Genomic DNA, 24,415 nt, shown 5'->3' on the forward strand with positions numbered 1-24,415 from the left:
GCGCTGTGATTGATATTTTTTATTTATTTTGATTTTAGACTTTGTCTTGTGTTAGCATCTCTGACCTTGAAACATCCTTCTCTCTTCCACATGTCTTTCCACTTCATCTATTGAGGGGTGTCATAAGGGAGCAAGTAGTCTGACAAGTACTGCACGTCAATTAAATTTCGTAATTTTTTTTAAGTATAATTTACAAATTTATTTTAGAATATCTATAAAATCAAATAATATAAATCGTCTGGTTTATTTCTTTCAATAAAAGATAAAGCTTAAGATGAATTAAATCGATAAAAATGTCTGGAATTCAGAAATAAGTTAACTCTTTTGACTACTGGATAATTCTTCACTGCCTCAAAGCAGTAATTAATATTTAAATATTGTATGATGCATTCTAAGTTAACTTAACATAGGAAATTTCAGGGTATACAAAAGTATATTTAAATTATTCGCATTCCACATTTAAATTATAATTATCCACATTCTATACGGAATTACACCGATATAAGTAAAAAAATTTATAAGTATTACCTTAAAACATTATTATTTTGATTAAATTTTGTATTAAATATTCATTTTCTGTCAGTTATTATAATTATTTTAGGCTTTGTATAGAATAAATACGTAGATAAATGATTATCTCTGCTGATAACTTGAAAAAAATTATAGTTAATATAAAAATTTCGAGGCAATAGAAGTAATTTAGAAGACCATAGAATAAAGGAATTTCTGTTGACCTTATAGGAGAGTAGCGTGTTGTAAGAAGGTCTCTGTTATCGCTTGACCTTTGACATTGTTTATCCCTATAGAGGGGAGATTAGCCACAGAACGTGTATAGCGCTGCTCTAGTCGTTCAGTTCATTCTCGGTTTGGTCGGCGCTGTAAAAGGATGAATCGCTACTTTCTCCTCCTCTGTACCATTGTAATTTTATGTCATGGATTCGGTGAAGGTGGTATTCTTACTGATCTTGAAAAGGGACTTAGTAACCTCGATCCATTAGGGGACTTGAAAACCCAGATTGAAAATCTGGAAAAGAATCTGTCGTCTCTTTGGAGCATGGTTTCTGACATGAATAAGAACGTTAAACATGATCTGCATCAGCTGCATCTTTTTCAGATGGAAGTGAATGATAAATTGAAGAATTTTCTCGGAATGCCACTAAGTAAGTAAATCGTTATCTTTGCAGTGATTTTTATTTTATGTACAATACTTATTAATCGTTTATCATGTAGAGAATGAAGGAAAAGATATGCATCATATGAATGAAGATGGTCTCAAACATTCTGATGCAGAACATTCTGATCATTCAAAGTCCTACCACGGCTCTTTTCAGGACCATCATCATGACGATCGTCATCACGGAGGTCACCATGACGATCATCACCACGGAGGTCACCATGACGATCATCACCACGACCATCATGGAGGTCATCACGACGACTACCACCATGACGATCATCATGGTTATCATGGACCTCATCATTATGGATCTGATGTTCATAGTCGTGAAGATCACCATGACAGTCATGAAGATCACCATGATGATAGCCATCATCACAATGATAGTTCTCACGAACACGACGACTCTCACAAGGGACATGACGATCATAGTGACCATCCTCACGGTCATGACGATCATAGTGACCACCACCAAGGGCATGACGATCATAGTGATCACCATCACGGGCATGACGATCATAGCGACCACCATCAAGGGCATGATGATCATGACGATCATAGCGATCATAGTAGTCACGACAATTCTCATCATCATCATTCTGACCATCACGATACTACTACTCAAACAGACCATTCGCACAGCGACGACCATTCTCAACACAAAGAAGTCCATAATGTAAGCCACGACGATCATCATCATCACCATGAATCTCACCATGATTATCATCATCATCATCATAATCAATCCCATCATTCACAAAGCTGTAAGTACTAAAAGTTTATTTTAAAAAAAGACGATAAAGTACTTTATAATACAAACACATCTTATAGCATAAACTTTAATCTGTAGTAAACTTCGATTTTGCCATTTGTAACGTAACATCGAACAGAGCCATACCTGAAGAAAAACAACAAAATGTTACAGGGCTAATTAGATTATGGCAGAAGGTAAGTGGAGCATTTACTTTTTTTTTTTTTTTTTTTTTTTTAGCCAAAACTCAAGCTAAAATTGATAATTTATACTTTAAATGGCACAGGAAAATGGCACTTTACACGTTCACATACAATTAGAAGGCTTCAAGATTCATCAGCACGATTCGGGAGATCACAAATCAGATAAACATTCTCATGGCTTCCACGTGCACAGGGATGGAGATTTAAGCAACGGGTGCCAATCAACCGGTCCTCATTACAATCCGTTGGAAGTTGCTCATGGTGGTCCTAAATCACCTGTCAGGTAACTGTAATCATAATTAACCGTTTTCAGTACGATTTTAAATGTTAATTTATTTAATTATTCACGTAGACACGTGGGTGATTTGGGAAACATAGCGTGCGATGAACAAGGGGTGACAAATATTGTGGTAACTGACGAAATTGCTTCGTTACAAGGACCATATTCAATCATAGGGAAATCGTTAGTGGTAGGTAGAAATGAATAATTCTGCTATAAATTTATTTAATATGGGTCATAGATTAATTAAATAACACGTATTTTTAAGGTTCATGAAGATGTTGATGATTTCGGTACCAATCCTGATATTCCAGCCAGTATATCGAGTGGAAATGCTGGTAGTAGAATAGCCTGTTGCATCATAGAGAAGGTAGAACGTCTTCCACCACCGATAAGAAAGGAGAAAACCAGTCACTATCATCATCATTATCATCATTCCAGCCATCATTAATAAACATCATGTTCCGAAATTTTTATACATTTAACATTTATTCATTTTATGTTCAATATATGGAAGAATTTAGATATTTTTGGATTCTATTTTGAAACTTTGTATTTTTTTATATATCTGTGATGAATATATAAATAATAAAAATTGATAATCGATGTGTTGACAGTAATGATGAAACTGATTTCCAGTGTTTGTTTTTATGTGAAAACTTATCTTTATACTCGTTATTTATTCAAATTCAGCAACGAGTTACGTAACTTTCCCGGTAAGAGTTAAAGTTGTGTGTGGCGCCATCTGCCACGAGATTTTATTTTTAAAACTTTCTACATTGTTTATTATTATAAAATGTCAATAAGCTTAATTTTAAGAGTAGTGATGAGTTGTGTAAAAATTGTAAATGATAACCAGTAAAATCTTCATTAAGTACGACCCTACTCGAGATATAAGACACCACCCTGTCTATTTCCCCACTCCCACGACCTTAATAGCATCAATCCCCTTAATATAGAAATCTCCCTGCAAAATTTCAGAAATTTTTGACAAAAGGCATAAGAGTTATTAAGCTTCAAAGTAGGTGAACAAAATCGTGCCCCCTCCCACACACTAACATATTAGCATCCATACATACAGAAAACCCTAAGCATTTTTGCATTTCTTGACGTTTTAAGGTGCAATGCATACAAAATAGCCTCCAAATAAACAGATATTTTTTACGTTTCCGTCAGTGGCCTTTGTGCAGAGGTTTGACTGTATTAATAAGGAAGAAAGATTGCATAAGAATTAATCCGATTGATATCATTAAGATCGCAGACATGCAGACAATCAAGGTTAAATCAATATAGTATACAACATGTCACTCAATTTTGATGTTGAAATATTGTTTCAATATAATTAGCCCTACGTTAAATAAATATTTAAACTATAGTTGATACAGGAAATTCTCTTTGATATTGCTGACAGTTCATAAAATATAGCTTAGATGAACTTTTAGGGATATAGTCAAGGGTGCCTGTTATTTCCGTATGATACAATTCTAGTTAGTGAAGATATAAAAGAATTCAAAGATGAGATAGAAAGGGTTAGAGGTAGATTAGAGAGTAAAAGAGTAAAGATTAGCAAAGGGAAAACGAAGTTCATATAGGTACTTTGAATTGAATTAATGGAATAAGGAAAGTCAATCCTTGGGAGGTCTGTCAAGGACGGTGCCTCCCGGTGATATTTTATAGAAAACTGGCCCCTAGTTGGTTTGACATGTGAAGAAAACACGAAAAAACCACGTGGCCTGTCTGTTGGTGAGAGCAAATCTGCGGTCAACTATTAGTATTCCGTGATCTTATCGATTCGGCCACTGGTGGACCTGATACATTTTAACTTTAGTGGTAAGGAGAGAGATGCAAGTTAGTTATCGGAGAAAGGGAAGTAAAGAATGGAGAAATTTAAGTACTTAGGATCAATATTAGAGATTGGACAAGAGTTAGTCACAGATATTGTAAACAGAATAGGTACAGTTTAGGGTGGAAAAAATGGCAGATGCAAGTGGAGTGGTTTGTGATAAAAAGATACCACTTAGATTAAAAGGAAAGTTTTATGTGACAGCTGTTAGGACTGCAATGTTCTATGAATCTGAACGTTTGGGAATGAATAAATCTCAGATAAAAAGGATGCAGGCAGCAGGAATGGACGCTTAGATTTGTGTGTGGGATTACCTTATCTAATAAAATTAATTCAAAGCATAAAAGGGGTAGTTTAGGAGAGTAATTGAAAGAACCTTGTAGAAAATAGACTAGTTTGGCAAGTGGTTAGAAGAAGAAAAGATAAATTAGTCAGACTCTTCAGACAATCAGGGATTTAGAAACTCAGAAGAAAGCCAAAAACTGAAGAAAGATTTAATGCAGTAACAGTTAAATGAGTTAGCTTAAAATGGGATAATTTGGAGAGCATGTAAAGACTCGACCTCTTCTGTTAGAAGAAAAAGGGTAGGATGATAACGATAGTAACTTTCTAAGATATTCTCAGATTAATTTTGAATCCTACAAAGCTTAACATTTTTTAACGAAATGACTATATTAAAATAATTTTTGTCTATTTTTTCTAAATGTGAAAACCATTTAACTCTGAAATTTTTGCATAACACGAACATGAGATTATCTGTATGAATAGAAAAGACTGATACACAATTCAACATGGAAATATCACTACCACACTATAGCAATAAAAGCTGGCAAGGACTCTTCCTCGACTTTCTCAGCACTCGAACAGGAGGTCAATTATTATAAAAAGGCAAAAGATCATTTAATTTTAATGGTAAAGTTGACCTTTTTAAAATAATGTAAATGCCAATAACGAGAAAAATCTTCATTATATCTGACTAGCGATATGTCACCTGACCCCCTCTATCTCCCCACCCTCTCGACTTTCAACTACCAAAATTTAATAGGTTTAATAGCATTAATGCCCCCTTACCGTGCCAAATTTCGTTTCTTAATCTTTACCCCTTTCTGAGATATTAAACGAAATAGACGCCAACATACACCCAAACAAAGGGAATTTTTTCCCTTTATTTGTTTTACTTTTCTTGGGTTCAGGGACTGGAAAAATCGATATTTGCAAAAAACTCAAGGTCAAATTTGACATCATTTTAATACTTTCCCGTGTGACGTGTATAACAAATGAGGAAGTAAAATAAACTATAAAGAAACGTGCCTCCCTCTAGTGTCAATGAACAAAAATATTAATTTGTAATAAGTTTAATAGGATAAACACTTTAAAAAATAAGATTGATATAATAAAATAAATATTTAAAAAATTAGTTAATTAATATAATATTTTATTAATTAAAAAATACATTTTTTAATATGAGAATTACCACTTGACAGATTTATAATCTGGAGCATCCTCAAATCACTTACCAGGAGTTTTAGCTAAACTCCTAGCTAAACTCTTTAGCTAAACAGAGGCTAAACTCAAATGCTTCATCGAACTCAAAGAAACCATATTTAATTTGCAGAAATGTTTGCAGATTGAAGGGGAGTGTGTTGAACACATTATTTAAACATGCTGAAGTCTCGTGTTGTTTGAAAATTTTCTTATAATGCGCGTAGGCAAAGATGTACTTACGTTAGATAAAATCCAAAATTAATTTTTCCATGTCCGTTTGTTAACCGATGCTTTATAATACAATTGTAATACTGTTTAAAAAAAATTCAGCAACGAGTTGCGTAACTTATCTGGTGAAAAACACTAAAGATATACTAGTACAAAGTTGAAATTGTCTGTGGTGCTATCTGTTAAGAGATTTTGTTAAAAATAACTTTTATATTATTAAATATTATAAAATGGCAAAAACCTTAATTTTAAAGGTAGAAATTAGTTTTATGAACAATTGTAAATGATAATAAAAAGAAAAATCTTCATTAAGCCCGACCCCACTCGAGATATGCCACGTAACTTCCTGTATTTTCCCACGCCTCGACCTTTAACCATCAAAATTTAATAGCATTAATGCCCCTTATACACGAGCTACTGTGCCAAATTTCATTTCTTAATCTTTACCTCATTCTGAGTTATTAAGGAAAATAGACATCAATACAAATACAAACACAAAAAAATTTTTCTCCTCATTTTTTGACATTTCCGAGTTCAGGAGAACTCAAAACATAGAGATTTACAAAAAAAGAAAAAAAAAAAATTTCCTCGGACATGAAGTTTCTCCTCAGTTATTTCCGGCTTGATTGTAATTTTGCTTTCTTGTTTCACGCTCTCACAAATTTATTTAATTTTGAAAGAATTTCTTCTCTTTGAAGAATATTATACTCAAATTAAATAAATAATTTAATTAATATTTATTGTGTAAATTAAATATTAAATAATCGATGATATAATTAAATACCTATTTGATCCCAGTAGCGGGCCACGTGATGATATTATGATGCGGTTTACGTCATAAAGTTGCGACTCTTCTCAAAAACAAGGAACTTCATGTTGGCCTTCAGTGTCCTTGTTTGTGTTTAGACTAATGAATGACTTTCCTTATAACTCTAAGAAACCTTCGTAAGTAACTGTGTCAGCATCACAACAGGCGGGCATAACATTAACAATACGAAAAGAGTTCGTACACTAAGTTCTTATTGAAAAAAATAAGAAAAAAATCTCATTAATACCTTATTCTTGATTGGACTAAGGGCCCATCAGTGGCCAAGCGGTTCCATTCCCTGAACACTAGAACTTCGGTCGTAAGTTGGCGCCTCACCAGGACAGGTGGAGTTTTCCGGGTTTTCTCCAACTGTGTAACGCCAGAATAGGGGCCAGTTATTCTTTAAAAGACGTCCCGGAAGACATTACATGTATAATTACCTAATAGCATTGTTGTAGTGCATGTGGATTACGAGGTATTATGATAGAGTGGGATTGTTTACAAAAACGTTACATAATACTAGGATATTAACCGTTTGGTAACAATGATTTATTTATTTTTTCCGTAGAGTTGCATAATGAACTATACTGCTTTCCATGTTATAGACGTAACTAACAAAATATCGTAACGTTCAGTACGTGTACTGTGTATTATTAGTACAATTAAGAGTGTTGATCGAAGACACGCGTTAGGTAATTTTGGGTATGGGTATGCGCGACAGCGTTACGGGTTGGATAATGGTTGAAAAGTATTGCAAAAATTTCATTTCAATAATTAACTATTGAACAAGCATGCATTATTTTTAATGCTATTAAAATCTGAAGTTAATGAAAAACTACGACGTCAATTTGATGCCATTTTACACTTCATTACAACAGAACTGCAGCAACGAGTTGCATAACTTTCCCGGGTGAACTTAAAATTATGTGTGGCGCCATCTGTTGCGAAATTTTATTTTAAAACATTTTATATTTTTAATTATTACAAAATGACAAAAAAACTTACATAATATTAAAGAGAGCAAAGAGCTTAAGCATGAGGTAATATAATTATTCAAATTTCTATTATGATTTTATTTTTAAACGATAATTGTGAAGAGCAAAAGAAAACGCGCTTGCCAGGCACCTTCATACATAAAATTAATATTTTAAGCTATATTAAATTTAAGCGTAATAATCACCAATAGTTGAGCAGTTTTAATACAGCGGGTAAGCAGGCTAATAAAATTACCGTTTTAAATAAAACGAACTACGTCATTGGCTCGTTTATCTTACTATATTAGACCCACTTTATAGCCAACAAGTTAATTATTCTATTGTTCTGTGTTGAGATTATGAAATTTAGCATATTTATTTATATAGGTGTTCTAAATTTTTACGGAAGTTTACATTAGGATTTCACATTTTATGTAATCAGGAGTATATCTTTTTACACAGAATAACAATTATTAATAATGTAAAAAAAAGTCAATAATTAATAACAGTACAGAGTGAAATTACAGAATGTAAAATATATAAACTTCATAAGACACAATTACATTTCTGGTTTACGTTTTATAAGCACAATTGACACAGATATAAATAAATAAAAAAATAAAATAAAATAGAACGTTGTATGCGGTAGTGAGCGCGCGTACCACGTTCTATAATGACGTATATGTAAAGGTATTGTATATTTTCGTTTTTATAGTTTAAACTGGAAAGTTTACGACACGTGACATAAGCCCTCACGTGGCTTACAACAGGAATATGATGTCAGTATACAGTCGGTTGAGGTGAAGGTCTGGCATAAGGATTAATATAAAATATACTTATTAAAATATCTCACGAAACCTCGTTATAACGATTTTAAAATTTCAAAAAGGAATTTCAAGCTGGACTGATTATCGAGGTAAGAGCTTCGTAACTAGAGAAAGTAAGTTTTAGCTTCGTACCTATTTATTATTTTGAATTTAAATCGATATATTAATTAATTAATTTAACTGAAAATAAGGTAAAACAATTAAAAATTTGTTACTAAATGTATTTTAGTGTAAAAAGTTTAAGAAATGTTTAAAATAGTTATTTATTTCTTAATTAGTGGTAAACAAAGAAAGGGTTTCGACCTTGAAATACCAGTTCTTCTGTCGGAGTGAATAAAATACTTTCACGTTTCTCAATTTTCCTTATGTGTATTTATATCGTCTTTAAATACTTATTATAAACTCTTTAAAAAACGAAAAACAAATAAGTAAATTAACGTATTGAGGCATTATTAAATTCAATCTGGTATTATCACAAATAGATTTAGAGGGAGGCGATAGAGACAATTCGACTCGTTAAGGTTATTTTTTTGGTAACACGTGACAGAAAACTACCAGATTGTCTAAGTGTAGCGTGCCCCAACGGAGATGAAAATTAATTCTCGAAGAGTAAAATAATTTTATTTGTTTATTTTTGTAGCTGCTTTTGGCTTTTTCCACTGTATTTTAAGATTAAAGAGTATCAAAAAGGGGTGATTGAATCATTCTAATGGATTTGTCCCTAGTAAAATATGTGTTATGGCGAATAGAATAAATAATTACGGGTGTAAAATCGAATAAAATTAACCTAATTTCTAGTTTAAAATTTTTATTTAAATATAATATGTTAAAAAGTTAAATTTTTCTTATTCTCTCGATAAAAGTGATTAGCTGAAATGACGAAATCTTTCCGAATAAGACAATATAACTTAGTTTCTTATCAGATTTATTTATTACGCCGAAATAAAAAGAAATGATGCAAATTACAGTCGACATTGGTGACAACACGTGTTATTGCTAGAGGCCAAATTATTCCACAGGATTTCGGTCTCAGTCCTCGTTTCAGGATAAGGTAGGGCATAAACATTAATGTAAATATGATATAATATAATATAATCCTCAACTTAAGAGGGCATTTAATTAATTTATAGCAATATACACGTATTTACCGTTAAATATCTATATTATTGATGTGCATCGGTGATGAAAATACAGACTTTTAGCGTTTAATTTTGTTTTAACAATTTTCTTTAATGATTTACTTTCTAACAACACCTGAACCGTGTGTCCCTTCTAATCTTTCACTCGCTACTCCTCAGATTTATCGCCCTTTATACTTTAAAGGGACGTGCCATTATATTTTTATAAGCAGTAAATGTTAAAGAAAAATCTAAAACAAAACCTCATCTCCTAATAATATAACGATAATTACAAAATTCTTTTTCCCATTTCGTAATAACAGGCTTCACCACTGAATATTACTATCAATATAATATACCTTTCACTTATCTATTAAAATCCTTTCCTAAGATTTTAATTTAAGAATTCAAGGACATGCCACCTGCTTTTTTTTTAAATAAGAGAAGTTGATTGCAAAAGTAGTCTTTCCACTCTTGAGACCACTAACAGGTTAACGCCACCAAGGCTTGGGAATTTACTTGAAAACGGTTCATAAAATCCATTCAAACAGGTAACAATTGATTATAATTCATTAGGTTTATTCTCTCTTTGAGCGTAAGTGTCAAGTTTAACTTTCTCTGTTGATTGTACTTAACAACTGGATCGTTTAAAGGCCAACTTTTATTAGAAATTTCTTTCACTTGGATTTCGTTTTCTTAGATAACACGTTTAGAAGTGAGGAGGACGTAAATGTGGGGCCAACCCCCTAAAAAACATCATTAAAACTCAAAGCTTCAGCCTTCTTAATTAGAAGATGAAGTTTGGGTTTCAAAATTTGAGAACAAAGAAAAATATGATAAAAAGAAAGTTAAATAAAAAATGCTTAATATTTGTTTTTAAAAGAATTTATACTCCGAGAAGACGTGGTTGTCGTTTTGAAACACCAAATAAGTATTGTTTACAGTATATTATTATTAATACAAGTATAAACAAGACATTGATATGTGTATGTGCGTATATATATTTCAAGACTAGAGATACTTTCTTAACACAGCTCTGAAGTTCATTGACACTGGCAGTGAAATTCGTACAAACCATTGAATAATCTTCAGTGTAAGAGAGCATTTAATTAATTTTTTAACTAAAAAGTTTTATTATATCACTTATATTAATTACAAGTTATAATTATATTCAAGGTATTTATTTTCTTATTTATTTTCTAGTTGTTAATTTTATAAGTTACAAAATATAAAATTATTTATAAATTATTCAGTTTTATTTTTAAAATTCATATATAGTTATATTATAAATTATTTAAAATTAGGAAAATATATATTATAAAACAGTAAATAGGAAGTAAAATTTAAGGAAGTATCTGCTTTCTGTCTTGGGATGGTTGATAAGCAGCAATGAACGATTGATTTCACAGATAAGGAGTTTAACGAAATAAAAATTTAAACTTATTTAGAATTTATTTAGAAAATTGAACCTAGAAATTTAATAATAGATTAATTGGCTTCATATTTGTGGAAATTTTCTAAAATTTGTGTATTGGGGGATCGATGCTATTTAAATTTTCGTAGTTAGAGAGGTCGAGGGGTGAAGAGATAAAGAGGGTCGTGTGTCGTATCTCGAGTAGGGTCGGACTTAATGACGATCTTACTCATTTACAATTTTTAATAAAATCCATCCCTATCCTCAAAATTAAGCTTTTTGCCATTTTATAATAATTAAAAATATAAAAAGTGTTTAATTATAAAATATCGTAAGAGATGGAGTTACACACGCAGTTTTAAATGAAAGTTAAGCAACTCGTTGCTGAATTTTTTTATTTGTATTTGATTACCTCTTGTTTTATAGATTTAAGCGTATGATTTCATAAGAGGACTAATCACACGGGAACAAAACTGGGATAGATATACAGGCTATAGTGATTGTGAAGGAAACGCATTTCGGACTTTATGTCCTTCACTCAGTCCTCTTCTACACTATATGTCTCTCATCAGTTTTTCTTTCGGATTATTATGTCCCCTTATTAAACCTCATAAAGAGGAATGAAGGATATATATTCTAAAATTCACTTACTTCAGAATCAATTTACTTCTCTTAAGCAATCACTTGTTTATTAAGATTATAAATAAAAACCTAAAGTCGTTAAAATTGATTAAAAAAATAACATATTACATTTTAATTTGTTTCTTATCATAAATTATATTAAAATAAATATATTGTCAGAATTATTATTGAAATTATTGAATTATTATTATTGAATTATTTTGTCAGAAACTCATTCTTATATTTTATACCATAAACTACAACCGGTTTTACGTACATGTGTCTAATTATGTCAGCAGATATATTTCGTAAGAATTAATGTTCTCACAAAAATAAAAATATGTCTGAATATTCTTTGAAATGTCCCAAGGTACAGTTCTAATGACCAATAGTTAAAGACAATGGAACAATGCGTGACGATAGTATTTTAAAATGTGAATTGCGTGATGTAATGATAGATTTGGATGAAAAACATCTCTCTGCACAGGTTAACAGGAGAGCCAGTTACTACAACCCATACTGTTAAGAGTTTACGAATTAGTAAAGACAAGTTCCACAACTGTTATGCAGGTCTTTAATGATCCATTTGCCAAATTGTAAAACTCTCAAGTTTGCTCACTTGTAACAGACCAGGCATCATATTAGCTAAATGCATGGCCAAATATTACATGTCACTTGTCTTGTCTCAACAGATGTGAAACAATTAGAAGGGGACTTACTTGGACCTTTTCATGCCACTCTGACTTTATTATATCTCAAAAACAGTCATGGACTCCATTTTTTGATTTCGCCTCGTAAATAATGGGAAATTCTGTAAGACACATAGAAGAGGTTTTGCTAACGCTTCGTCTCAAATATACATAAAGCTTATAAATAGTAAGTTTAAATTTAATTAATTTAGCATAAATTAGTAGAATAGAGTTTAATATTAACATTACATAAACCTCTGATTCTCTGATTGTAGAATCAGAGAATGGTAACACTATGGTTACATATGTCAAACGTTATTTACAAATTGTCTGATCTGCCAAACTCTTTGTGATAGGAGGTATTCCACATTGTTATAAATAGCCAATTTCTCTGAATTTATGTAAAACCAATAAAATATTAATATGAATAACATATAGATTTACTTTTTACTAATACTTCAAACCTCTCTGCAAAATTTCAGAAATTTTAGTCGAGTTATTAAGCCTCAAAGAGAATGAGTATAATCCCGCTCCCTACAATAGTATTCAAACATACAGAAAAAAATACACAACTTTTTACATTCTCGATGTTTCAAAGAAAAGCAAAAAATGTAATAATCTTGGGGATTATTTTTGACCGATTGCCATACTTTATTTCTGTTAAATATAACAGTAGGGAAAGTAAAAATAACTATCAGGTTATCGGTTAAACATATATACAAAGTTAAAACTAGATTAAGTATATTTTTTACACTGTCGATAGTTGATCAAGCCAAACAGCTTTTCATAATATCAATAATACTGAATCGTAAGAAGTTAATGAGAAAGTGGCCACAAAACACTTCACAGATAGTATTATAATAAACGCCAAAAATGAAAAATATGTTTTAAAAATCCAGCAACGAGTTGCTTAACTTTCCCGGCAACATTTGGTGACGCCATCTGTTACGATATTTTATTATTAAACACTTTTTATATTTTTAATTATTATAAAACGACAAAAAGCTTCATTTTGAAGGTAGGAATGGGTTTTTATAAAAAATTGTAAATGAGTAAAATCGTCATTAAGTTCGACCCTGACATGACCCCGTTTATCTTCCCCACCCCTCGACCTTTAACTGCCAAAATTTAACAGCCTAAATCCTCTTAATACTCAATCCTTCCTGCAGAATTTCAGAAAATTTCGACAAAAAGCACAGCAATTATTAAGTTTCATAGAGGATAAACAAAATCATTCCCTCCCACACACAATAACATCTATACATACAGCAAAAAAAAAGGCGTGAAATTGTTTATCGACGTTTCAAGATCCCCTGGGTATAAAACTGTAGAAATCTTGAGGTGGGGGTCATTTTTTGACCGATCGCCATACTTTCCTCGATCTTTCGTTGCAAGGCCCAGAAATTGATTATTACTTGAGATTGCCTATTGTAGACGTTAACGTAAATAACAGGCAGCTCTGTTGAATTGGAGGATTAATTTTGTATTGAGGCTCTCGACAAAGTCAGTCTACCTGTCAAGAGGAACCTTGGCACCAGTTACATTAAAAATCTTCAGGAATTTTTGGAAAAGGCTCTAGTAAAATAGCGGGAAGGCTTTCGACTCATTAGATACGTCATTGTTTTTTAGAGGCATACTACAATTGTCATATCATTAGAGATACTATTATTAGCATACCATGTAATAATAGTCGTATTGTGCCCCTTATGATAGGGGTCGGAAACTTGCGTCATTTTGTCGAAATGTAGATAGATAATACTCGAGTCACGCGATTTGTAAGTAAAAAATATGTTTTTCTTGTTAACGATGTCTAATTTTTAAAGATTAAATATGTTGTTTTTTCTTGATAATTTATAGAAGAAAAATAATCAAAACCGAAAACATGTTTTTAATTAGACGACCTTTAACCAGCGTATAAAGACATTAAAATAAGTAGTTTTCCTTTCAAGATACAGATCTGGACAGGCAATTTCATATTTGGAAACGAGCCATGTAGGAATTGCATCATTTAGTTTCCGTTTTTATTACTGATGGATTTTTTAATTCCATTTTCCTGTTTGTCATTTATTATCTTTCAAATTTCTACGTAATACTCTTTTTTTTTTAAATCAAATTTACGTACGCGCATATGCAAGTACGTATTGTACTGTACGTATGAAGTATTTTACGTGTCTAACTTTAACCTCGGTGTTTAACTGACGTTTCCAGTATATTGTGTCACAATTCTTATACTTGAATAATACATCCGTCACATTGGATACCGCTGTGCACAATGAAAACGTACTGTTCTATCCTCACGTAATTGTTTATAAACGTAAGTTGTATATAAGTGAAAAAAGTGTTGTTCTGTCTTGTTTTTATCCGTGGAGATGGTTGATAGGCTATCTTTATCAGTTGTGACGTAGTGTTTAAAAGGAGAATAAGTGTCAAGAGCTGCAGAAAGTTTATGCAGATGAGTTTTTGGTGGTGCGTGTCTAGCCTGTGTCTCAAGGTACAGTACGTCATTAATTTTAAGAATTAATGTACTCGTATATAAAAAAATTCTGACAAACCAATGAATGTGATAGCAATTACGTTTGGGAATTCTGTGTTTTCCTACAGGTTGAAATAGTAATTATACCAGAAAAGTATCGTATAAATGAAATGAAAGGCAAAGTCTTGGCATTAACTAATTGTTAACGAAAATATTTTTGAATGTAAGAAGTTATTAAATTATTTCATTAATCAATAAAGTTATAAATATTTTAATATTAAATTACAAAACAATAGTCAATGAAGATTGATTTAATATCGAGTTCTTATGAATTAATTTCTTAAATTTTTAAATTACAGATTAGTCTACGATGGAGTATGATTACATCAATAGATTCATATCGTCAAATTATAGGAAATTAGGATGGCACATAGGAAAGCACCCCTTACTCTTTATTTTCGTTCCTTTGATCGTCGTTGGGATACTCTCCGCAGGATTTAGTAAACTGGAATTTACAAAGGATGCCGAATATTTGTATTGTCCCGTTAATGGAAGAGCTAGAGACGAAAGGAGAGTGGCCGAGACCTTGTTTCCTATTGACGAAAACGACTTTGATATCACTAGAATGATGCGATTTGGTAGGATGGGCCTATTATTAATAGAAGCTAAAGATGGAGGATCAATGCTAAGAGAATATATCATCGACGAAATTGCAAATGTTAACAAAATAATTGAAAATATCAGCATAACTTACCAGAATCAAACGATAAGATATAGGGACTTGTGTTTGAGAGCTTATAGTGGAAAATGTCTTGACAATTTGATTACGTTATTGTCCGGGAAAACTGAAGCAATAAAACGCAAAAAATTTCCTATCAAGTAAGTGATGCATTTGTTTTTTATACACACAACTTCATAATAATATTTTATTAATACTTATATATTACAATAACATTTAATAGATTCTGTACTATACATCGAAACTATGTTATTAAGATACGTTTAATATGGCCTTTTGACTATTATGAATACACACCTTCCTCCAATTACTCCATAAATTCGAGAGCCTTGTCTAGTCTAAAATATAATTACTGATAATGATACGTAAAGCAATATCAAGTATAAATATTTTAATAAATTAATTAATATATCCATTCACTTCTATTTTGTGACAACTGCTTAGTTTTGCTGTAATGTGTTCTCTATTTCACTATATTTATTATTATAAATACAATAGAATTCGCTTATTGTGATCAAAGTTTGGTTTAGTCGAGTGTTATATTTTGGAAACATTGTATTCACTACGTGAGAAGTATATTTTTGTAAATATTGCGTTTATAGAAAAATTATCACCTGCAATTTGTAGACCTAGAAATTCCCACTGCCTTTCCCTGACTATTTGTTTGTCCTTCCTTAATCTCTAGAAAGAAGATAGATAGATAAAAGCTGAATCCAAATGTGGAAAGCTTAAGAGCAGGAGGCCAAGATCAACTATATAAAATCTTCTGATGTGTACCGCAAGTCACGTTATTTCAGTTCAAAAATTTCCCCCCAACGGAGTTACATACTTAACCGGCAAGACTCTGTTGCTAACAGGAAAAGTACAATGGCACTCCACGCAGGCAAGTACTATGTGCTACCTGTCGCAATAATGGCGCAATGGAGCATCTATTTCGTGCTGTATCATTGTCGCAGTAATTCAGTGAATATAATGTATATTTTTTTAGAATTATATCCTTTTTAGTAAGAATTATATTTAGTTAAATTTTTTCCAATACACGATGGCGCTACATGTAATCTGATGTGCATGGAAATGTACTCTAGAAACAACAATAATGAATTTCTCATAACTAGCTTCCAATTAAATTATATAACATTACTATAAATGAAATAGCCAGCGAATGCTAATTGGTCACGGGTTCTCATCCCACCAACGTGCTAGTCACGTGGAGTTTTCCGTGTTTTTCGCATGCCTAACACCTAAACAGGTGACATTTTCTCAGGAAATCTTGCTAGGAGGCATCTCCTCTTGGCAGATTGCTCAAGTGTTGCGTGTCTCTCCGCACGCTTTATAATCTTACAAATATTAATAAAATACAAATAAAAATTTTTTCCAAAACATTCATCAAAGAATTATCATCAAAAGTTGTTGATTTGTACGTGATTTTGACAATTAAGTCAAAGGAAACTTTTACAATTTCAATATTTATTGTAAATAATGACTTTATTTTTATACAATAAATCACCTTATATATTAAGAAACCAGAAAGAAAATAATAAATAATATTAACTATATTATTAAAAATGAAAGACGGCAGGAATGTATTTGTTTTTTTTAAATTGATTGATAAAAGTTATATAATATTTTCAAAAAGTTGTGTATGAAAAGAAGAGGAAGTCTTTCATAATCGGAAGGTCACGACCCATTTTACTTAAAGCTCGTGATATAGCCTATTACAGCTTGCGTAAGTGTATATGTTCAGCACAAACTCATAAAAGAATACACATAAATTATATTTAGATAGATTTGTTTATTGAAAAATGAATAGAAAAGTTACTTTCGTAACAGAAACTACAATTAAGATTATACTATTTTTAGGTTGTCATATTACAATAAAACTCTTCATTTCTCAAATAATAACGCAATAGCTTTAGCAAACAATGAAATGAGTATAAATGTCAAGTAGTGTAAGTCATTGTTTATATTTAAAGCCATTGATTTTACTTAGATAATTCTAAGTATCGTAGTAACACGTCCAGTGAACGATATTTGTGCTTTTTTTTACTATTACAATATGGCTTTCAGTAATTTACAGTGAACACCTGTTGGAATCATCCTAAAAAATGTTTCTTTTAGAAATCTGCGGGAGTAAACAAGTTGTAACACCATAGTTTTTACAGTATCTCCTTTAGTATCCGGCTCGTCAGTCAAGGCCGTGCTCACCAACGTCAGGCTCTACGACGTTGTAAAGTTATCAGGAAACATACGATATTTTCGAATTCACAAAACACATCGTAGTATTTATAACAAAACAAAAGAAATCGGTAACGAAAGTATGTCTTGTGACGTCTCTTGTAATGGCTTTCGGTTTAATTCAGCCAATCGGAAAGCGTATTTGTGACCCGCTTTCAAAATTTTGTCGCTTCTCACGTGTTTGCAATGTCCGAGAAAAACAATAACTGAATTTAATTTTGTTAGATTTAAAATGCTTTACAAGTGCAAGGAGAAAGGCAATAGAGAAAGTAAGCTATAGTAAAACCTGTATAAACCGGACCGAATATATTTTACGATTTGGCAGGTTTACGATACGACCTGTCCCAACTTCTTTGACACTTATTGCATCATATTTTTATGCAAGTCCTGTATCTGGAACATTTACTATTACAGTGTCAGTAGGGAACGTTCTAAAAAAGCCATCTCCTGCGTACTGACTTATAATGAAGGAGAATGACATCAGCATATTAGATGTGATCATTCATCTGTAACGCTGTGTAACTGTTTGAAAATCGTCCATACCGCGTTGGACAAAAAAACCCACAACATTCTGGTGTTCACTTGTAAGGATATTACGCACTACTTATTTTTGCTCAATAAGCGATTATCTGGGCATCATATATGTATACATTATACACACAAATCCATGAATATAGTTAAAGACTGTAACCTCTGCAGAAGACAAGTGGTGATGTTTTTGTAATAATAAAACTTATTACAACCTCTTAAACCCTACAGGCCGAGCGGTCAAGGTGGCAGCCTGCCCCTCTGGGGGACCCGAGATCGAATTCGGACAGGTGAAGGAATCCCCAGGAATTTTTCGGAAGGTGGTCCGTCTGGATATGTCGGCCCCCGTCCCTCACCACCCGGCCGCTCCTTTGTGGGCCTTGTCGAACTCATAATGGGCTTGCTAGAATGAGGCCCTCTTAGTGCACATAGGGGGGAAAGTTAAAAAAAAAAACATCTTGAACCCATAATAAATATCGAATTCATCGTTTTTATCATAATCTGTATCTATTTATATACTAGTATATAAAGCGAGAATGTTAGAGGTAATCTCAGAATTTACTGAACCGATTTTTAATTTTTTTTCCTGTTCGAAAGCTTATTCTCTTCAGAAGAACATAGGCTATATACTATTTTCATATTGAAAAAGGAAAATGCACGAGACAGTGTTTTTACCAAGGTATTTGTCTGCTTGCTCCCTTCGAGCAAGTTCTATAAACACAAAGTCTGGACACGATATCGTTATGCATCGTGGCAGTCGCCATGTTGGGTCCTGTGAGATTGTGTGTACGGTGTTTCTAGTGCGAATTTGGTTATTATTATTTTTTAAAATCTCAATTAGTTCAATTTCTCGTTATCCATTTTTTTTAAAAATGTTTTTTTAAAAAATTCAGCCAGAGGTGTAAGATTTCTGCTGTGTGAGATTTGTAATATAATAATAAATGTTTTAATAAATAAATAATACTTGCTTAGAAGACTAAATTATTTTCCTCTTCTAGTTGAGTTTTTCTCTAGCAGGAAACACAGTCATTCAAGATTGCTTGAATATATCCAATAAGAAAAATTCAACTGAAATTTAGTGCATATTTTATAATTACTTTTGCTTTTATAACTTCATATTTTTCTTTAACTTCATATATGTTGCTTTAACTTCATATATGTTGCTTAATAATCATTTCATTATGAAATAAACAATGAAAAGATACTCCATTTGAAATTATAAAAAAAACTCTGTGGTTCGAACTCGAAGGAATATGCAGTTTACTGCATGTACTGTACATAGCATGAAATCTAAACAGTGACCTTGAAACTAAGGACCCAATATGATGGCTCCATACAAGACATTGATGTCCTGACCTTGTGTTTATAGACCTTGATTCGAGGTCAATTCTCTTTGCTACCTGGCGGGCTTTTTTAAACTTATTTATTCAGTTTCGGTTTTCATTCGTGCAGTTCGGTTAGTTGTGTATATGCTTTGTTTATATTGTCCTGGTCATTTGTTTCTTATAATAATACTCTTAGGTTATCAGATACAACTATAAAGTGCGAATTTACTTTCCTTATATGAAACTGGACTTTTGTACCTAGGCTTATAGTATTTTTATGTGTTCGTTGTTTTAGTATTAATCTTACTATATCATTACTTAAAAATAAGGATTAGTCTTTTGTTTCTATACTAATTTATAAAGCGAGCACGTTTGTTTGTTCGTTGGAGGTAATCTCAGAATATACTGAACCGATTTATATTATTTCACTATTAGAAAGCATTTTCTTTCCGACATACTATACATAAGCTACCTGAAAACTTGGATCACTCACTCCCTCCTGATGAATTTTTTCCTCTACAAACTCCCAAAACATTTAGACCTATCCGGACCAAATTCCCTAAAGTTACTCTCTACAATCCTCCAAAAAATGCTACCTTGAAATTAGGACCCTCACTCCTTCCCCTGATTGCATCCCTCACAAATTGCCAAACCCTTTGGCTGATTTTCACCAAATTTTGCATAATTACTTTCTGTCAACTTGAGGGAAACATATAACGAAAATCTCTTCCTGAGCATTCTTTGCTATTATTTTATAATTGTCACTTCTTTAGCTCTAATTTTTCTGAATACATGCAAATAGAAAAAGAAAATTAATAATTCGTACGAGGTAGGGATGGTATGTGTTAGATCGTGGCAAGGTAAGCATTCTCCATGAAATACGTCCAGTTTCAAATCAGATCCTGATCATTGATTTATCAAGATAGCTCAGATCCCGCTGTTTTGCTTCTGATGAACAATTTTATTGAGAGTCCAGCTATAATGAATAAAATTCATTTCTTCCATATAGCTGCTGGTATCACTCGAGAAAGTGTAAATTGAAATTAAACATATTATAGTATTGATACAATTGTAATACACTCAAGAATTACGTTTCAGAAATGCTCCGTAAAAGAAGATGCGTACAAATTAACATCGGTTATAGCATCGTTCTCCAAGTTCACATTTCAGTATTTAGAAATTCTTTCAAGAAATATAATTCAATTACTTTTTAAAATATATTTCATTCTAATTATTCTGTACAATATTTAATTATAAAAATTATTCTTTTCTTTCCCAAAGATTTCCATTTGAAGTAAAAGAAGCATCAAAGATTCCAATCTTCTCTATTATGAATTTTGGGGGAGTGACTGTGGATGAGGATTATTATATTGAAGATATTAAAGCTATCCGGTTGTTGTACGTATTGAAATATAATTCAGAAACATCAAACAAACTGGCAGTAAAATGGGAAGAAAAATTCTTAGGGACAGTTTCTCGTTTAAATTCTCAATATTTAAATTTCTACAAATTTGTAGGAAATACTTTTGATTGGGAATTTCACAAAGTCACAAAACTCGTCATGCCGTATATTTTAATGGCTGCACCATTAATGACAACATTTGCTATAATTGCTTCTATGACCAAGGACTGGGTGACTAGCAAACCTTTCATAGGTATCGCCGGATGCATTTGTCCTGTTCTTGGTGGATTGGCTGGATTTGGTTTTCTTTTACTGTGTGGAGCTGAATATATAGATTTAAATATATCTGTGATATTTCTTCTGATAGGTAAGATTTAAATATATAATAGCATATTTATGAAAAATCACTGGAAATTATTAAATTGTATTCATTTCCAGGTGTTGGTCTAGACGATTCCTTTGTACTTCTTGCTGCTTGGAGGCGTACGAATATCAACGACAGTGTAAAAAAGAGGATGAGTGATACTTATTCAGAAGCTGCAGTATCCATTACTATTACTTCATTGACAAATTTCTTATCTTTCTGTATTGGAATGACTACTCCTTACAGAGTAATTCGGATCTATTCCCTCTATGCGAGCTTATCTGTTATTTTTGCATATTTACTGGAAGTTACCTTATTTGGAGGAATAATGGCACTCAGTGGCATCAGAGAAAAGAAAATGTTGCATTCATTTTTATTCATAAAGGTGAATTTTGAGAAGATTTACAGTAAGTATAATAATGACTATTGATAGACAATTGTATAATGCAATATTCCTAATCAGTATTTCCTCTTTCAGAAAATAAATTATATCAACTAATTAGAGTTGGATTGGTCAATAAGAATCCAAAAGTAAGCAATAATGATATATTTACAAAGATATACAGAGATACCATTGGTGAAATTTTAACAAAATCAAGTGCAAAAGTCCTTGTAATAGTTATTTTTGTGGTTTACATATTTGGAGGAATCTTCTGCTTAAGATATCTCAAGGAAGGTTTTGATTACGTGAAAGGTTTTCCTTACAGCTCTTACGCAGTAAATTTTACAAGAAAGCATTATGAATACTTTGTACAGTATCCTCACGGCATACAAATAGTCATAAACCAAACTTTAGATTATTCTGATCCTGGAGTGCAGAAGGATGTTACTGAAATAGTTAATAAATTCGCCGCAGATCCTTACATGGGAGGAATTAATATGGTCGATTCTTGGTTAAAATATTACATCCTTTCTTTAAATGACTCCAAGTTGTGGCTATCGTATCGAGGATATGACATGACAAATCCTGAAGATTTCATTGATGCACTTCGTAATATTTTTCTAAAGTTTCCCTCTTCTCATAGATACAAAAAAGATATAATTTTCAATGAAAATTATACTCAGATAGTAGCATCTAGATTTTTAGTTGTCAGCAAAGACATTAAAGATGCTAGCGTGGAGAAAAAGTTGCTCATTAGATTATGGAATATTGCTGATTCTTGTAAGTATCCAGTTTACGTTCACAACTATTGGTTTACTATACTAAACCAGCATGTTAATATTAGAGAAACTACCATACAAACATTATGCATTGCAGCAGCCTTGATAACAGTGATGTTTTTTGCATTCATACCTCATATTGTATGTGCTATTTGTGTCGCAATAACAATAATATCGATACAGGTCGGTGTTATTGGTTACATGTCACTTTGGAGTGTTAGTTTGGACACAGTATCTATGTTGATACTGATCATGTCAACCGGATTATCGGTGGATTATGCTGCTCATATTTCTTATGCATTTCTTACTGCAAAGACGAAAGATTCGAATAAGAAAATCAAAATAGCTCTGGAATGTGCAGGGCATCCAATTTTTCAAGGATGTCTTTCGACCGTTCTTGGTGTAGTTGTTCTCGGCTTTGGACCTTCGTATTCCTTTGTTATTTTATTTAAAATTATTTCACTTGCCATGTTCTTTTCGTTACTTCATGGCTTATTTGTTCTTCCAGTATTTTTGAACGTTTGGGAGAATTTTAGTACTTTCGTATTCAGTAAAAAATCTAAAAACAATGTAAAAAGCGAAATCGAGAGTAAAGAAGTGAGAAATTTGATAACGAATGAATGCGAAATTGATAAAAATAGAAATAAAATGTTACGAATCTCCGAAACGTAGCAGTAGTCCAGAATCTTTTATATGGAAAATGTAAAAGTATAAAATTTTCAGCGTCTTGCTTACTGTATTATTATTTATTGTATAAACAAGTATTAGTAAGTATTCGTATAAAAGACATTTTATAATAAAGAAAGTTGCAGTGTTCAACAATGTACCCTGTATACTGGTTATCCGAGAAATTGCTGTACAGTGGAAAAGGTTAAATAAAAGTGAAGTTTTACGTATGATGTTGCAGTTTTTCCGACAGAAAATGCCGGAAATGTACTACAAAGACCCAAATTCCGGGTGGGGATTAGGTTGGAGACCTAGCAGGCCAGATTACAAGGGAGATTATGCAATCAGCACATAAGTCTTCCAAACACTAGAGTATCGTGAGCAAGCAGAAACGCTGCGAAGTGGAAATAAAGAACATACAATTTACGGGTCTCATATGCACTGCCGTACGTATCATTACAAATTTCTCACTGTACAGTAACTTTTCGGACACCCTGTATTTACGTCTTTATGAAGTATTGTAATTCAATACGTTACAAAGTGTATATATAAATCTAATTTACCAAAGTTTGTATTAAATTCTATATAAAATATAGAATGTGAAAAATAAAATATCAATACGTTAACATGTAATTTATCCTTTTTATTTTTAATCATCCGTATATTTACTGTATTAAGTAAACAAATAAATGTAAATATGTTAAGATTAAATTGAGGATAGATTTATTCGTACTGTGTTTAGAAAGTATTATAATCGTCGATTGTCTATAGGGGGTCATCTAATACTGTGGCCCGAGAGTCTCCATTGTATCAGAGCCTATCAAAAATGGGGGATCAGTATAATCTGCATGCTACCCAACCAAAGAATTACATAGCTGCTTCAATTTGAATTCAATCTCAGATTCTGTTAACTGGAAGATAAACTATAATGTCTTATTAATGAACCCAGTTATATTCCAATAAAAATATTTGAATTACTTTATAAATTATTTTATTAGGAATAAGACAATATATAAGTTACAAATATAAAATTTCAAGTGATATTTTATATATACCAATCCAAATTTATTCTGACAATACAATCTTTAATTTGGGAATCCAAAT

General features: G+C 31.9%; 2 protein-coding genes across 6 annotated transcripts; both read left to right on the forward strand.

Moving 5' to 3' along the window:
- The first annotated feature begins 837 nt into the window (after positions 1-837).
- On the forward strand, positions 838-3,031 carry LOC136982986 (uncharacterized). Its single transcript, XM_067279585.1, has 6 exons — positions 838-1,160; positions 1,231-1,941; positions 2,028-2,125; positions 2,215-2,414; positions 2,484-2,601; positions 2,680-3,031. Exons 1-6 carry the CDS (start codon positions 887-889, stop codon positions 2,860-2,862), a joined length of 1,584 nt encoding a protein of 527 aa, XP_067135686.1. The 5' UTR covers positions 838-886; the 3' UTR covers positions 2,863-3,031.
- Positions 3,032-8,479: 5,448 nt separating this feature from the next.
- Positions 8,480-23,944, forward strand: LOC136982995 (patched domain-containing protein 3-like). 5 transcript variants are annotated; one of them, XM_067279596.1, is made up of 6 exons: positions 8,480-8,689; positions 10,107-10,245; positions 15,251-15,770; positions 21,000-21,487; positions 21,559-21,891; positions 21,963-23,944. In XM_067279596.1, exons 3-6 carry the CDS (start codon positions 15,262-15,264, stop codon positions 23,315-23,317), a joined length of 2,685 nt encoding a protein of 894 aa, XP_067135697.1. In that variant the 5' UTR covers positions 8,480-8,689; positions 10,107-10,245; positions 15,251-15,261; the 3' UTR covers positions 23,318-23,944. The 5 variants fall into 5 exon arrangements, with proteins under 5 accessions (XP_067135697.1, XP_067135703.1, XP_067135729.1 ...); XM_067279602.1 differs by lacking the exon at positions 10,107-10,245 and having other exon boundaries at positions 8,480-8,665; XM_067279628.1 differs by lacking the exons at positions 8,480-8,689; positions 10,107-10,245 and adding an exon at positions 12,324-12,605.
- Positions 23,945-24,415: the final 471 nt, after the last annotated feature.

Source organism: Centruroides vittatus, unplaced genomic scaffold (genome assembly GCF_030686945.1).
Source record: "Centruroides vittatus isolate TY-2023 unplaced genomic scaffold, ASM3068694v2 contig_1176, whole genome shotgun sequence".
Taxonomy (NCBI): Eukaryota; Metazoa; Arthropoda; class Arachnida; order Scorpiones; family Buthidae; genus Centruroides; species Centruroides vittatus.